General features: G+C 47.4%; 1 protein-coding gene across 1 annotated transcript; it reads right to left on the bottom strand.

Moving 5' to 3' along the window:
• Positions 1 to 5113: 5113 nt before the first annotated feature.
• Positions 5114 to 15686, bottom strand: Irak1 (interleukin 1 receptor associated kinase 1). Its single transcript, XM_057759864.1, has 14 exons — positions 15397 to 15686; positions 15153 to 15320; positions 14794 to 14925; positions 14577 to 14680; positions 14204 to 14392; positions 13890 to 13954; positions 13375 to 13489; positions 12445 to 12563; positions 11851 to 12058; positions 11448 to 11513; positions 9706 to 9942; positions 8718 to 9099; positions 8106 to 8252; positions 5114 to 7072 (listed from the first exon to the last, which is right to left on the bottom strand). The coding sequence occupies exons 1-14, from the start codon at positions 15530 to 15532 to the stop codon at positions 7011 to 7013; spliced, it is 2130 nt and encodes a 709-aa protein (XP_057615847.1). The 5' UTR covers positions 15533 to 15686; the 3' UTR covers positions 5114 to 7010.
• Between the last annotated feature and the right edge of the window lie 3 nt (positions 15687 to 15689).

Genomic DNA, 15689 nt, shown 5'->3' with positions numbered 1-15689 from the left:
TTTGTAGCTCGAGTAATAAAAACCCAGAGACAGTAATTGGGGCTCAAGCTGAAGATCAGAAAAGCAAAGCAGCCAACCACTGGAGAGTTCTTATCTTTACCAAGACTGGACAAACCTGCCCTCAGTGTGACTGCAGACTGAGACCTTGAGCTCCTGTCTCTTCCTGTCTTACATTCCTTTCTAGTGCTTGAATTAAAGACGTGCACGCCCGACCTCTACGGCTGACTAGTGTGACTGCTGGGATTACAGGTGTGTGCCACCACTGCCTGGCCCCTATGGCTGCCCTTTGATCTTCTGGCAAGTTTTATTTATTAAAACACAAATAAAATACCACTATACTGTCTCAAACAATGAGTTTTAAGGGGCTGGTAGGCTGAAGCAGGAGCAATTCTCAACTGATGGGTTGCAACCCTTTGGAGGGTTGAATGACCCCTTCACAGGGGTCAAATATCAAATATTTACATTATGATTCATAACAGTTGTGAAATAGCAGTGATATGGCTGGGAGTCATCACAACATGAGGAACTGTATTAAAGGGCTACAACTAATTAGGAAGGTTGAGGATCACTGACCTAAAGGGTAAAGATGCTTGGCACTTTCGCTTGATGACCTGTTTGATTCTCAGGACCCACATTGTGGAAGGAGAGAACTGACTCCCACAAGCAATTCTCTGATTTCAGCACATGCGTTGTGGTACATACAGAGACACACATACCACCATCACCACCACAAGCAAACAACCCAAGCAGGGGACTGGAGAGAAAGCTCAGTGGTTAAGAGTGCTTACTGCTTTTCTAGAGGACTTGAGTTCAGTTCCTAGCACACATCAGGTATCTCAGAACTGTCTCTAACTTCAGTTCCAGGAGAAGAGGATGCCTCTGGCCTCTGAATGCACCTGCATTCACATGCACATACTAACATATAGGCACTCACAATTAAAAATGTAAAAATAGGCAGAGAAACCCTGTCTCGAAAAACCAAAAAAAAAAAAAAATGTAAAAATAGGGCTGGAGACAGGTGGTGGTGGCACACGCCTTTAATCCCAGCACTCGGGAGGCAGAGGCAGGCGGATCTCTGTGAGTTCAAGGCCAGCCTGGTCTACAAGAGCTAGTTCCAGGACAGACTCCAAAACCACAGAGAAACCCTGTCTTGAAAAACAAAAACCAAAACAACAACAACAAAACAGGGCTGGAGAGATGGCTTTGCAGGTACACTTGTTTCAAGTCCTTTCATTTGGTCCCCAGAATCTACATGGCTCACAACTCCTTGTAACTCCAGTTCCAGGGACTCCAATGCCACATTTTGGTCTCTTCCTGTTAGGGGCTGCAGACCCTCAGACCCTGAACTTTCTATGACCCCTTGCCTGCTGGAGTAAACAACTTGTTTTCCTATGCTTGCAGCTGCTCTGAGCATGAGATCCTCATGAGTTCCTGATAACAAGGAAGTGGTTTCTGGTGGGCTTGCAGTAGAAAATCCTGAGAGGTAGGGCATGGCCACTAATCAAGGAGAGCACTATATAAGCTGCTCTGGAACATAATAAATTAGCATTCTTGTTTCAAGAGTGACCTGTGTCTCCATGTGTTCTTTACTCCCCAGACCCTTGCCTGATAGTGGTTCCAGGTGGTACAGGCACTACATCTTCTGACACTAGGCAAAATCGTGGTGCACGTACATGCATCCAGGTATTCATATACATAAAATAAGGATAGTTTTGAAAAATAATAGTAAAAATCTCAAAACCATAGCATTTTAAAATTATTTGATTTCATGTGCATTGGTGTTTTGTTTACATGTATGTTTGTGTGAGGATGTCAGATCTTGGAGTTATAGACAGTTGTGAGCTGCCATGTGGGTACTAGAAATTAAACCTGGGTCCTCTGGAAGAGCAGTGCTCTTAATGGCTGAGCCATTTCTCCAGCCCTCAGCCATAAGCATTTTTAAAATCAGTGTGGCTGTACCCAACTTAACTGGAAAAAGATGATCGAATTACAATAAGAAACACAAAAAAATAAACAAAAGTGTTATGGGAACTATTATTGTATATAGTTTTGTATTAGGCTTAGAATCCTCTTATTTAGACAAAGGGGGGGATGCTGTAGGAACTCCTTCAGTCAACAGCCTTTTAGATACCAGCCCACAAAAAAAGGAAATTGACAAAATAGAAAATGAACAAATAATTCAGAAAAATTAATGAGATCCCCCAAATTAGTCATTTAAAATTATCATTATTTTATTCTAAGATGACCCAGAAAATAAGGAAGATAGGGAAAGACTGGGTTAAGAGGACTGCTTGTGCCCAGAAAAAGAAAAAAAGAAAGAAAAAGAAACATTACCAGTACTTGGAATAACAGCTCTTACAACAGAGCCCATAGATGTTAAAAGTATGAGTTGGTCTGAGATTCCACCTTACATCTATAAGAATGGCCAAGATCAAAAACACGGATGACAACTTATGCTGGAGAGGTTGTGGGGTAAAGGGAACACTTCTGCATTGCTGGTGGGAATGCAAGCTGGTACAGCCCCTTTGGATGTCAGTGTGGCGATTTCTCAGACAATTAGGAAACAACCTTCCTCAAGACCCAGTAATACCACTTTTGGGTATATATCCAAAGGATGCTCAATCATGCCACAAGGACATGTGCTCAACTATGTTCATAGCAGCCTTATTTGTCATAGCCAGAACCTGGAAACAACCTAAATGCTCCTTGACTGAAGAATGGATAAGGAAAATGTGGTACATTTATACAATGGAGTACCACACAGCAGAAAAAAATAATGGCATCCTGAATTTTGCAGGCAAATGTATGGAGCTAGAAAACATCATATTGAGTGAGGTAACCCAGACACAGAAAGACAATTATCACATGTACGCACTTATAAGTGGCTTTTAGACATAAAGCAAAGAAAACCGGCCCACAAACCACAATCCCAGAGAACTTAGACAACAATGAGGACCCTAAGAGAGACATACATAGATCTAATCTACATGGGAAGTAGAAAAAGACAAGATCTCCTGAGTAAATTGGGAGGATGGGGACCATGGGAGAGGGTTGAAGGGGAGGGGGAGAAAGGGAGGGGAGCAGAGAAAAATATATAGCTTAATAAAAACAATAAAAATTAAAGTATGAGTGAGATAGAAAAATCCTTAAAGGAGGTTAAGTACAGAAATGATCAACATTGATTCAAAAAACACAACCTGAATGAACAAATATCTAATTTAAAGACATTGGATTTATTTTTTATTTTTTTTTATTGTTTTTAGACAGAGTTTCCATATGTAGCCCTGGCTTTTCTGGAGTTCCAAGAACCCCACTTCCTCTGCCACCAGGCTGGCTTCAACTAACAGAGATCTGCCTGCATCTTCCTCCTGAATGCTAGGATTAAAGATGTGAAACACCACTCCAGGCTGACACTAAATTTCCAATTAAAGCTTTCTGAGGCAGGTGTTAAGAGATTTCCATCAAGTCCTGGGCTCAATACCTAGCACAGTAAAAATCCAAAAGCACGCCTTCAAAATAAACAAAACCACCAAAACCAACCGACTGACCAACCAACCAATGAAACAAACCAACTAAACAACAACAAGAAATGTACCCTAGGCAGGTATGGTGGCTCATGCTTTTGATCCCAGCACTCCAGAGGCAGAGGCATCTACGTGAGTTAGAGAATGGCCTGGTCTACAGAGTGAGTTCCAGGACAGTCAGAGTGATTACACAGAGGAAATCTTGTCTCAAAAAACAAAACAAGGGCCGGGCGGTAGTGGCACACGCCTTTAATCCCAGCACTTGGGAGGCAGAGGCAGGCGGATCTCTGTGAGTTCAAGACCAGCCTGGTCTACAAGAGCTAGTCCCAGGACAGGCTCCAAAACCACAGAGAAACCCTGTCTCGAAAAACCAAAAAACAAAACAAAACAACACCCAAACTGAATCAATATTAAAGAATATTCTAGGTTCAAATGGCTTCCTACTGTGGGACAATGGTCTTGTACCCTACAAAGATTTGTCACTTGTATTGGTTTAATAAAATGCTGATTTGGCCAGTAGCCAGGCAGGGAATATAGGCAGGGTGACTAGACTAGGAGAATTCTGGGAAGAGAAAAGGCAGAGATGCAGTTGTAAGCTAGATGCAGAGGAAGCAAGATGAGAATGCCTCACTGATAAAAGGTACCAAGTCACATGGCTAACGCAGACAAGAATTATGAGTTAATTTAAGATGCACGAGTTAGTTAATAGGAAGCCTGCCTGAGCTAATAGGCCAACTAGTTTATAATTAATGTAGACCTCTGTATGTTTCTTTGGGACTGAACAGCTGTGGGACAGGGTGGGACATAAACCTCTGACCACAGCTTCCCTTCAAATTACTTCCCTAGTAAACCTATGAAATATATAAAAAATAATATCAAGTATGCTTAAACTATTTAAACAAAAGGAGGACAGAATATTTTCCAACTTATTTTTCTGAGGCTCAGTTACCAAAATCAGAGAAAGATATTACAAGAAAGCTACAGTACAAGTATCTGTAATGAATATAGGTACAAAATGGAATATACAGGTTTAAAGCTGTGTACACATACACACTGAGGAGGGAGGGCACACACCTTTAATCCCAGCAGAGGCAGGTGGATCTCTGTGAGTTCAAGGTCAGCCTGGTCTACAGAGTGAGTTCAAGGTCAGGGAGGGCTACATAGTGAGATTCTGCCTCCAAAAATCAGAAAAAAAGGAAAGAAAAACAAATAAATGAAAAACAAAAAATAAGGTGTTAATAAATGGAATTCGGCAAAACAACAACAAAAAGAACATGCAGTGACTAAGCAAGGATATGAATCCAGTTTAACATTTCAAAATCAGTGTGATCACTGCATGAACAGAATGGAGGGAAATTCCATGTATATCTTAAGAGACTCCGAAGTATTAATTTGAATCATTCCTCTTACAATTTAACCTTTAGAACACAAATTCTGACAGCTAGGACAAGCTTTAAAAATACAGTTAATGGCACATTTAACTGTAAGACAATTCTATCTAGCTCCAGAACAGCCAGGACTGTTATACAGAGAAATTTTATCTCAAAAAACAAACAAAAAAGGAACTTCTAAGAGTGGGAGGGGTTTCCCACTTATATCCAAAATTTATAGGCACTAGCCAGTGTAGTAAGTGAACAAAAAAATAAAAAGGCAGTTGGGTATGGTGGTACATACCTTGGTAGAGGCAGGAGGATCTCCTGAGTTTGAGGTCAGCCTGGTCTACATATTGAGATCCAGAACAGTCAGGACTACATAGTGAGACCTTGTCTAAAATAAAAATTAAAAGGCATATAAGTTGGCAAAGAAGAAGTAAAATTGTCTTTATTTTCAGATGGGAAGACTGTATACACACTATCCCAGAATAGTCATCCCCAAACAAGTGGAACTAGTAAGTGCATTTAAGTAAGGTCACAGAATAAAGATCAGAGGTAAAACTTAATTATATTTCTATATATGATTGATGAATAATTAGGGCATGAAAGTTTCATTTCAAATAGCATTAATACCCATGGGATCTATAAGAAAAACTTAATGGCACATGAAAGCAAGGGTAGCAGCACTGGGGATCTATCCCCAGACTGGGCATGGCAAGAGAATAAAAAAGAGGCTAAGTATTGTAATTTATTTAAAAATGACATGAAGAGAAATCATACCATGCAACAGGGTTCACATGGAAGGTTTATTGCAAGAGGAGAGAGAAGGGAGCAGAGAAGGGGGCAGAAATTGGTCCCTGGGGACAAGATTCATGGAAGAAAAGAGGAAGAGGAAGAGAAAGAAAGAGAGGGGAGATGGGCAAGACCCACCTTTTATAAGGGGATGTAGCAAACATGCACAGGAGGTGCTCTTAGTGCCTGCAGCTGAGGACGTCTCATGTCAGGACCCCAAGGGCAGGCCAGGACAGATGCCTGAATACTAACAGTGGGGGCCTGAAGTTTGACTGGATACCCAAGAATAAGGATGTAAAGTATTAGAAAAGCACAAAGCTTTTAGTGCAACAAATTCTTAATCAACAAGCTTAATCAGACAGTAAAATGCACTTTTATTACTCTAGGACAAACTGGATGTTACCAGTGCTTCACGGGGGCATGTAGTGTGACTCGTGACTCAACACAGAATCACTGTAAGCCTGGGCTATAACCCTGGGTTACTTTTGAAGACACTTGGTTACACAAAAACTTGCTTCTTAAAATGGAGCCTTCCTCCCTCCTCAAATACTTTTTTTTTTTTTTTTTGCTTTGCTCTCAGTTTCTGCTTTATGGGCTTCTGTCTGGGTACCACAAAGCTTGGCTTTGCTAGACCTTTCTGCCATAACCAGTACCTTGTTTTACAGCTCAATTTGGGTCATCCACAGCTCACCTCCAGGGTCTAGAGACAACCTGCCTAGTAGGCAGTCACATGAAACCAGCTCATAGGTGTCTGGCAAGGTGAGCACATACCCACCCAAGATGTGGAGGGGGATTCTATTGGACTCTTGGCGGAACCTCAGAGTTCTCACTTCCAGCTAGTGGACTGAACTGAAAGACACTCAGTTTTGCAATTTACAAGCACAATAGCTACTTTCTCTTGGGGGTCTAGGGAAGTTCAGAGGGATAGACGAACAGTTATTGCAAGCCTGGGCTGCAGATACCTTGTCTAGCTCTCAAGGGAGCCAGCTCCCACCATACAAACAGCCCCACTTGCCTCCATGGGTCCCACGTAGCTAGCAGTCTTTTGTCATGTGCTACCCCATCCCTTAGGTGCTCTGCTGGCCATGCTCCCAAATGCTGGCCTGAGATGGCCTGCCCTATCAGTTTCTTGCAGGCTCTTCAGTTGGCCCTGCCTGTGCTTGCACCCTGAGAACAGCAGGTCCAGCACTTTCTCCTTCGCCAGGGTAGGTCCCACACCTGATGCCTTTGGGCTACTGAGGAGGTTGCACATCATGAGAACTTCCAACCATGAGAACTTTGACATCTGAGTCTGAAGGACTTGCCTGGGTGAACAGGCAAATCAGCTCTGAAATTCGTCACTTTCTTCAGGCCCCTGCCTGTTTTTAGGTTCTAAATCCAAGCCTATGGAAGAGAAAATACCTCTTAGCAAGTCGGGGACAACGTCTTTCAAATGCCCTGGCTTGAATGCTAAACCATGACTATAGAACTTACAGGGCACTTTTTTTTTCCTGTTTGCTTGTGTAGTCTGAGATAGAGTTTCTTTGTGTAGCCCTAGCTGTACTGGAACTTACTTTGTAGACCAGGCTGGCTTCAAACTCAGAGATCCATTTGCCTCTGCCTGAGTGCTAGGATTAAAAGCGTGCACCACCACTGCCCAGCTCAGGGTATTCTTTGGAACCAAGGTGCTCTCTTTTTGTTAGTTTGCTTTTTGACAATAAGATATTTTTATATGTGTGTGTGCCTGGGTGAGTTTTATGTGCATCTTATTACACAGGTGTCTGTGGAGGCCAGAAGAGAGACTCAGATCCCCTGGGACTGAAGTTATAAGTGGTTGTGAAATACCTAATGTGGATTCTGGGAACTGAAGCCAGGCCATCTGCAAAAGCTCTTACATACGCCCTTACCCACTGAACAATCTCTCCAGCATGGTAGTTTGTTTTCTGACGCAAGGTCTAATGTATCGTAGCCTGGCTTCAAACTTTCCATATAGCCAAGGATGACCTTTACAGGCGCTCTCTCATGCCCAGCTAAGGCTTTCTTTTTCTAAACAGCAGCTTTTCAAATAGTACATGCGGTGGTAAATTCCTGCTGCGACTTCAGGTTTTCTGGGAGCATGTGGGAGGAGACTGGTACCCATAGGTGAAGGGAATGTACTCTTGATGGGGAGTAAGAGATTGAGCCAGGCATTTCTTGACAGCTCATTGCCAATCATCATTAGAGGGAATGGCCTGCCTGTCCTATATTCTTGGTGAGTAGGGATCTTAATTGTGCAGTCAGAACAAATGTTTTGCTGTTTAGGGGGTTGACACAAGGAAGTATGCCTGTGTGCCCTGGAACTACAGTGTATGAGCTTGTGTACATATGTGTATGACAGGGGTTGGAGGCTCTTCGGGGGTTCATTCTTTAGGAAGCTGAGCTGGAGGTATCCAGATACCTGGGAAAGAGCCTGATGACAGCAGCTGCAGGCTATCCAAGACCCCCTCCTCATACAGGGCCAGCTTCTGTACCATCTTCTGTCGGGCTGGGTTGATGATGATCTGTGGTGGTTCTGATGACGAGGAGGAATTGCCCATGGATGAGCCTGGGCAGAGACAGTAATCTCTTAGTTCTCCCTGGCAACCCTGAGTGACAACTCTAGCCCCCAGAGTCTTCTTAGCCCCCACTGCCTGTGATATTGGCTGCAGGGTAGAATTTCACAGTGAACTGAGGCCCAGGCTGGGAGAGGGACCACACCACAGACCAGGTTCCTAGGCTGCTTGGGCAGAGCCTTCTTTACTTTTGATTTCAGGCATAAGGTGAGGAGAAGGGCTAAAAGGGAGTTCCAAGTTCTTCTCACCCATGAAGGGAGCATAGCCCAGCGAGGGGAAATAAGACAGTACCCAAGCCACTCTTTGTGGCCCTTTCCATGTCTTTGAGCTTGCTAAGGTCTCAGCAGGCCAAACATTTAACTCTAGATCCCTCTGCTCAGAGACATGGGTGGGGAATAAATATGTTATTGTCAAAGGAGATCCTTGTCCCACCTTGGGATACCCATCCCCAAAGATACCTTCTATGGTTGTGGGCTGGAAGCCTGGGCCACTCCTCAAACTTGATTCTCTGGTGGTGCTCCCCTGGGTACAGCCAGCCTCTCTGAAGGATGCTGGGCTTGGGTGGCAACCTGGAGTCAAGTGCCAGGAGTGCAGGGCAGCAGAGAGGCCAGGAACACTCTCATCACTCTCCACTGGCTGGTTGGGGCTTTTCTGGAGTTGTTGGGCAGCCTGGACATGGGCTCTTTTGGGCACTACCAGAGGCTGCCATGGTTCACCCCCACTCTGGACACAGCCAATGGTGGACATGTAGGAGTTCTCTTGTGGGGAAGGTGGGCCATGACCGGCAACCTCTAGCTCCCAAGGAGGCCCTGCCTGCAGCCCCTCTAGCCTCTTGTACACCTGCGTGGAGAGAGAGGCTCTCAGGATGGGCAGAGCTGGGGCTCCTGCTTGGACAGGTAGCTCAAGTTTGACACCCTGTGGTCAAACTACAGAGCTGTTCCAGGTTGTCCTAGACTTGCCTTTATTCAGGTTGCCAACACAGGCATCAGACAGCTGTAGGAACAGCAGAGAACACCAAGTTGGTGCACTCTGTTGCTGGGAAAATATTGCCCCTTTGTTCCATCACAAGGACTGTTGCAATTCATGGCCACCAAAGCCATTAATGAATTCTAATCTCAATTATCACCAGAATAAGAGGCAGAAAGTAAGAGAAAAAGACAAAGTTGGTGACACAGCGCCCCAACTAGGAGGCATGGCAAGAGCCCTTTGATTCTACCTGCGACTGGGATCTGAGCCCCACCCAGCGAAGCAGCAGCCCTTCACGGCTTAGTTCCAGAGTACCGCCCCAAAGAAGAGTCAAAAGGGCAAGCAAGGAATGTATGCTGGGAGTTTTGCCTCTGTAAAGAGATCAGGCTCAGTGTAGCACGTGCTATCAAGAAGGGCAAGAATCTGAGGTTTCTGGCTGGTCATTATGTCCCTATGGATAGCTGGCTTCCCCAGGGATACCTGGGTCATGGGCGGCCTCTTCTTGGCCCGACGGTGCATGCAGCAACAAGCTAGTTGAGCCAGGCCCAGGCCCAACTGTGGTGGGCAGGGTCCAGGTCTGGAGTCCAGGTGCTTCTTATAGATCTGGGCGGCGATTGGAGCAGCCCACACATCCGTGGCCACACCCACCTGCGGATTGGGCTGGGCGTTTTTCAGGGCCACTCCAGCCTCTTCAGCCTCATCTTCAACGAGGTCTTTCTGTAGGATAAATACTGTGAGCATAGCTCTGCCAAATCTTCCAGACCACTGTCGCTTAGCCCTATCGTCTTCTTTCACTGTGAGCCCACTGCTGTCTGAGGCTCTACTGAAAACAGTCACAAACCAAGCACTCTGGGCCTTGTTTTAGAGACCTGACATTCCTGGCAGTGTGGGAAGTAGATGCCAACAAACCGATTAGTCTGTTAGCAAGGACCATGGGACCTGAGCAAGTGGCACTTGAGCTGGGGTATGCAAATGGATGAAGAAGACTGAAGGAAGGAAGGATGGGTAGAGTCTGGTTCACAGTTTGTTGGTTGTGTTAAACCCCCTGCTGAGCCCAACAGTGGACAAAGATAGGCCCATCCAGGAGAAGCAACGGGAGATGTACAACTCTGTAAAAGGTGAATGAAGACCCAGTTATTAGCCAAGGGTGTTCTGGGTCCAGGAATTGTTGGAATAGTGCTTATGTATTGAAATCTGTTTTCTTTTTTTTTTTTTTTTTTTTTTGGTTTTTCGAGACAGGGTTTCTCTGTGGCTTTGGAGCCTGTCCTGGAACTAGCTCTGTAGACCAGGCTGGTCTCGAACTCACAGAGATCCGCCTGCCTCTGCCTCCCGAGTGCTGGGATTAAAGGCGTGCGCCACCATCGCCCGGCTGAAATCTGTTTTCTATATGGGAAACTGAGGCCCAATGAAGAACAGGAATTTGAACCATGGCCACTATCAAGATGGGACTAAAACCCAGGTTTCTTGCCTCTTCTTTGTACGTTTGTGGAGTCAGGGTTCCATGTAGCTCAGGCTAATGTTGAACACTGTACAACTGAGGATAACTTGGAATTCCTGTCTCCCAAGTGCTAGAATTATAGGCATGTACCACCATAATCGACTAATTTGTTGTTGTTTTTGATAGAGGGTCTTGCTACGTAGCTCCCAGCAATCCTCCTGCCTCAGATTCTTAAATGTTGGGACTAAAAGCATGTGTTCAGATGCTAGGCTTTAAGTCTCTTATTTCTAAGCCCCCTCTCAGTGCACAGGAATGTTGGCGTATGGGTCAGGATGGCTTGGAACTGCCCATACAACAGCCTAACTTTTCCCCATTGCCTTTCCTAGGCCCTGCCTTTTCTGACTTCCACTGCAGCTTTGGTCTCAGGATATCAGGAATGCCCGTTTCTTTGTCCCCAGCCCAGGGCAGAGGGGGTCCTGTTAAGATTCTTTTCTTCCTCTTTGATGGGGGTGGAACCCAGGCCTTGCAATAAGGTAATCAATCACTCCACCACTGAGGTTACATCCCTAGCCCCAAGGTCCACATACAGAAGAAAGACAGGTTTTTCCAAGCAAGGTAAAAGAAACTGCTTGGAGACTCACCCACTTCCACAGATGAGTCAGCAGTGGCAGTGGCAGGCTGCTGTGGGGCACTGCAGAGGATCTGTATCATTGCACCCTCTGGGGCTGCACCCACTGCTTGCTGCTGTCCCCCCTCCTTCCATGCACCACCTCAGGAGTCTCACCAGATACTTGGTCCTGGTACCTTGTGTCCTCACAGCCCTCTGACCAGCAAGGGTCTCCAGTATTACCTAGAGGGTGGGACGGAGAGCATCACCTCAGGTCTTAGCAGAAAAGAGGACTGTAGAGTGGGGATAGATCAGGGCTAATGGGAGAGTGGTCTTTGGACAGGCAGGTAAAGAGTAAAGACTAACTCGCAGCAAGGACAGAGTTATGTTATGGGAACAAAGCTAAAGAAATTAGGATATGAAATAACAAACACAACTTTGTGCTAGGGAGGAGGGAGTTGTATAGGGCAAAAATTATGCTAGCTTCTCAGTGACCTAAGCCTAGAATTTTCTAGGCTTTTCTATATTTACTTACTGGTGGTTTTCCCTCCCCAAGCTAACAGAAGGGCTGGTGGCTCACCACTCCAAAGCTGAAGGTATCAGTGTCCACAGCCAGCCGGCCTGTCTTGATATACTCCTCAGGTAGGTAGGCAAGGGTACCCCGTACTGTGCAAGTCCGGGCTACAGTACTACTCTGGCTTGGGTTGGCCACTGCAAAGCGGCTGAGACGAGCCAGGCCAAAGTCTCCAAGCTTGGGCATCAGTCTCTCATCCAGAAGCACATTAGAACTTGGAGAAGGAAGAATAGCAGCAGTTTAGGCTGGTCCTAGCATTCTCTGTTTCCACACACCAAGCAGCCCTGGTAAATTAGACTAAAGGCTACCACCCTGGCACACTGAATACAAAAAGTGATTGACACCACATCCCAGTTGTCTGAGGGCTTAGCTTAGCTGTCCCAGGGCCCTATCACATAGTTTGGCTTCTGCTCACCATCTGAGCCTATCACTCGCTCCATTTCCATACATGCACCATGTAGGGGTGCTCAGAGCCCTAAGTACAGGACTGGGCAGGAGGAATCTCACAGAGGCACTCAGAATAGGAGTGCTAATTGAGCACCGGCCACTGTTCTCCTAGCTATAAGACTATTCCCACAGCTGTTCTGAGCCCCTCCTTACCTCTTGATGTCTCCATGGATGAGGCTAGGGCTGTCCTGATGTAAAAACTGAATAGCTCGGGCTGTGCCCAGAAGAATATCCAGTCGTTGAGACCAGGAGAGGGGGGAGCAGGCCTGGGTCTGGAGTGGCAAAGATGGAGACACAAGGGCAGTTGGGGGCAGCTGTTCTTTGACTCTCAACCTTCTCCTCACCTGTCACTCTGTGGCTCGAAGCAAGCTATCTGTTTTATTCTGAGCCTTAGTTTTTCCTTTCTGGAGAATGAGGAGCAAGACTGTCCATGACCTAATTCATGAGCAAGTGATAACTAAAACTATTCCCAAGGCTTTGGCAAGTACTCTACAGCTTGAATAATAGCTAGAGAATATTTCTCAGGACTCAGGACAGAATCCGATAGGCTCAGGTTCACCTGAGTGCACAGAAAGTACTGATGCCCTTCTCCCATCATTCCCTACCATAGATTAATCAAGAAGGAAGGAAGTTCTTACCCTGTATGTATGATGGCTTGTGAGTATGACACTCAGGCATGGCTCAACCTCAGGTTCAGTTAGATAGCCTGTCTCTACTCATCCACATCCCTCAAGAGCTATGTGGACTAAACCTTTTATCTATTCTGCTTGCAATGCGAATAACCCCCTCTTTAGAGGAACAGCAGGGGAGAGGCCAGAAGAATTGTATGGAAAATCTTGGGCCAAAATGGGTATAATGGCACATGCCTATAATTCTAGCACAGAGGGTACTGAGGCAGGAGAATTGTCAGTTTGAGGCCAGCATGGGCTGGGTAGTGAGGCATTGTTTCAAACAAGCAAATAAAAAGGAAGAAAGAAACCCTTGGGCCAAACTTTTGAGTTTGAGGGGGAGCCAGAAGCTCAGGTACTGCCTGACATAAGCTAAGGGACCAGCCAGTAAAGATGCCAGACCAGCTGGGACTACCTGAAGATGGAGTCGATCCTCCAAGGAGCCATTGGGCAGGAAGCCATAAACAAGGCAGTAGAAACCACTTTCTGCACAGTAGCCAGCAAAGTCTACGATATTTGGGTGACGAAACCTGTTACAAAGAGAGGAGTCTGAGTTCTTTTTGGTTGTTTTTTTTTTTTTTTCAAGACAGGATTTCTTTGTTTAACAGCCCTGGCTATTTACTCTGTAGACTAGGCTGGCCTCAAACTCACAGAGATCCACCTGCTTCTGCCTCCTGAGTGCTGGGATTAAAGGTGTGTGCCACCACTGCTGGATGGAGTCTGAGTTCTTTTGTTCTTTGGGCCCCACTACTTTTCATCAGGCCAGGCTGGGTGCGCAGCCTTTGATGGATGGGTTCCCTCACCTGGGCCTGGCAAGGCCTTGTGGGCTCAAGGGAGCCAGTTCTTGTTCTGTACAATCCTAGAGACTGATGAGGCCCTGGTGTGGATCTCTCCTTGTGCCCCCTGACAGGAAGGACCCCCAAGGCTCACCTTGACAGCTGCTCCACCTCTGTTAAGAAGCTCTGTTTCACCACAGTCCACTCTAGGTCAGCCTCCTGCAGCCCCAGACATGGTGGGGTAAGAGGCAGGGAAAGTAGGCAGCATGAGCCAAGCTTGCCAGCTGTTTCCAGGCCCATAACAATGGAAGGCTTTGGGGTCCTTGAACTGGAATCAGAGGACTGAAGGAATTGCTTGGGGAGGCTGGAGGCAGGGGGCTGCAGAAGTGAGGGCTGATGGAGGGAGAAACTGGACAAACAAGGGCTGATGGACTGTCTTCCAGGTGGCTACCCCACGGTTACACCTACCTCCTTCAGTCTCTTCACAGCATATGTGGTATTTCTCATTACTGCCCGGTACACACACCCAAAACCACCCTCTCCAATCCTGAGCTCTTCAGAGAAGTTGCAGGTGCCTTGGGAAATCTCACAGAACGGCCAGCAAAATGGGGAGGGATGTGTCCTTTGGAGGTCAGACATTGGGGTCTCTGGGCTTGGCTGTTGGAAGAGACCATGGATCAGGTGAGGACCCTGTCTATTCTTGGTCCAGGTTGCAAGCTCCCCTCAACCCTGGTTGTCTCTCAGATGACCTGGCTGTGCTATTGTGGGTTGTGTGGCACACCAAAAGCTGAGTTTCTTCCTCCTTGTCTGGAATTTTCCCTGGGGGTTAAAGGACACCTACCTTAGTACAGGAAGGGGCTGAAGATGGCAGTGGTGGCCTGAGGGAAGCAGGGATTGGAACCTGGAGAAGCTCTGGTTCAGAATAGGTGTGGGAGCCTGGAAAAGCTTCATAAAGATGCCAGTGAGAGGCAGAGACCAGCAGCAGTCTACAGCCATCTCAACAGTCATGGTGGCCTTTTCTTCAGGCCTATCAAGCCCAACACCCAGGTTCTTTTTACCTGGGGAGAGGAAGGTGGAGGCAGAGGACTGCAGTTTCCGGGGGCTCCAGTCCTCAGCTTGGGAGCCCGCAGAGATGCTGCTGGGCCTTGAAGCAGCAGTGCTTGGGGGCAGAATAGGGGCAGGAGGGTGCCCTGGGATAACAAGGAAGGAGAGGAGGGTTGTGATTCAAGTCTGTCTCGGTCTCTGTATGTGTTGTCCCTTGTCTCGGGAGGCTCTGTACCCATCACCTCCAGTGTGTGTGTGTGTGTGTGTGTGTGTAGGGAGGGGTTCCCATATGGTCCCTTGTCTTGGGAGGCTCTGTACCCGTCACCCCCCATGGGTTCCCGTCCCTAGGGTCCCTGGGGTCACGCTCGCTCACAGGCTGTGATGATGTCCCGCGCACGCAGCAGCTGCAGGTGCGTGAGGATGTGAACGAGGTCAGCCACGCGCGCGTTGCGGTTGATCCAGGGCCACAGGACGCTGGCTGTGCGCTGCTCGGCGCGCTCACACAGCCGCAGCTCTGTCTGGTCGCGCACAATCAAGGCCGCTGCGGGGCGGGGAACGTCAGGCTTTAGCGCCAGAAGCCCGGGTCCCCTGCCCCACGCCGGCCTGTCGTCACCCACCGAACTGGCACCAGTCGGCGGGCTCCAGGGCGTCCATCACTTTGTAGAAGCGGCACATAACCCAGGGTGGCACCTCGTACAAGAAGTGTTGGGCGCCGGGAACCACAGGCTCCCCAGGACCCGGCCCCCCGGCCATGGCTGACGCCGCCGCCGGGCCGGGGCCTCTCGGGGCCTCGGCGGGCGCGGGCCTAAGCCGGCCGGGTCCACAAACACTGACTCACTTCCCCTTCACGCCGGCCTCGTGCAACGCCCGGGAGGGCGGAAGAGGCGGTGCTCAGGCTCGTCGCCATGTT

Source organism: Chionomys nivalis, chromosome X, assembly GCF_950005125.1.
Source record: "Chionomys nivalis chromosome X, mChiNiv1.1, whole genome shotgun sequence".
NCBI lineage: Eukaryota > Metazoa > Chordata > Mammalia > Rodentia > Cricetidae > Chionomys > Chionomys nivalis.
Note: the sequence above shows the minus strand (reverse complement) of the source record. Positions and strands in the feature narration are given on the sequence as shown.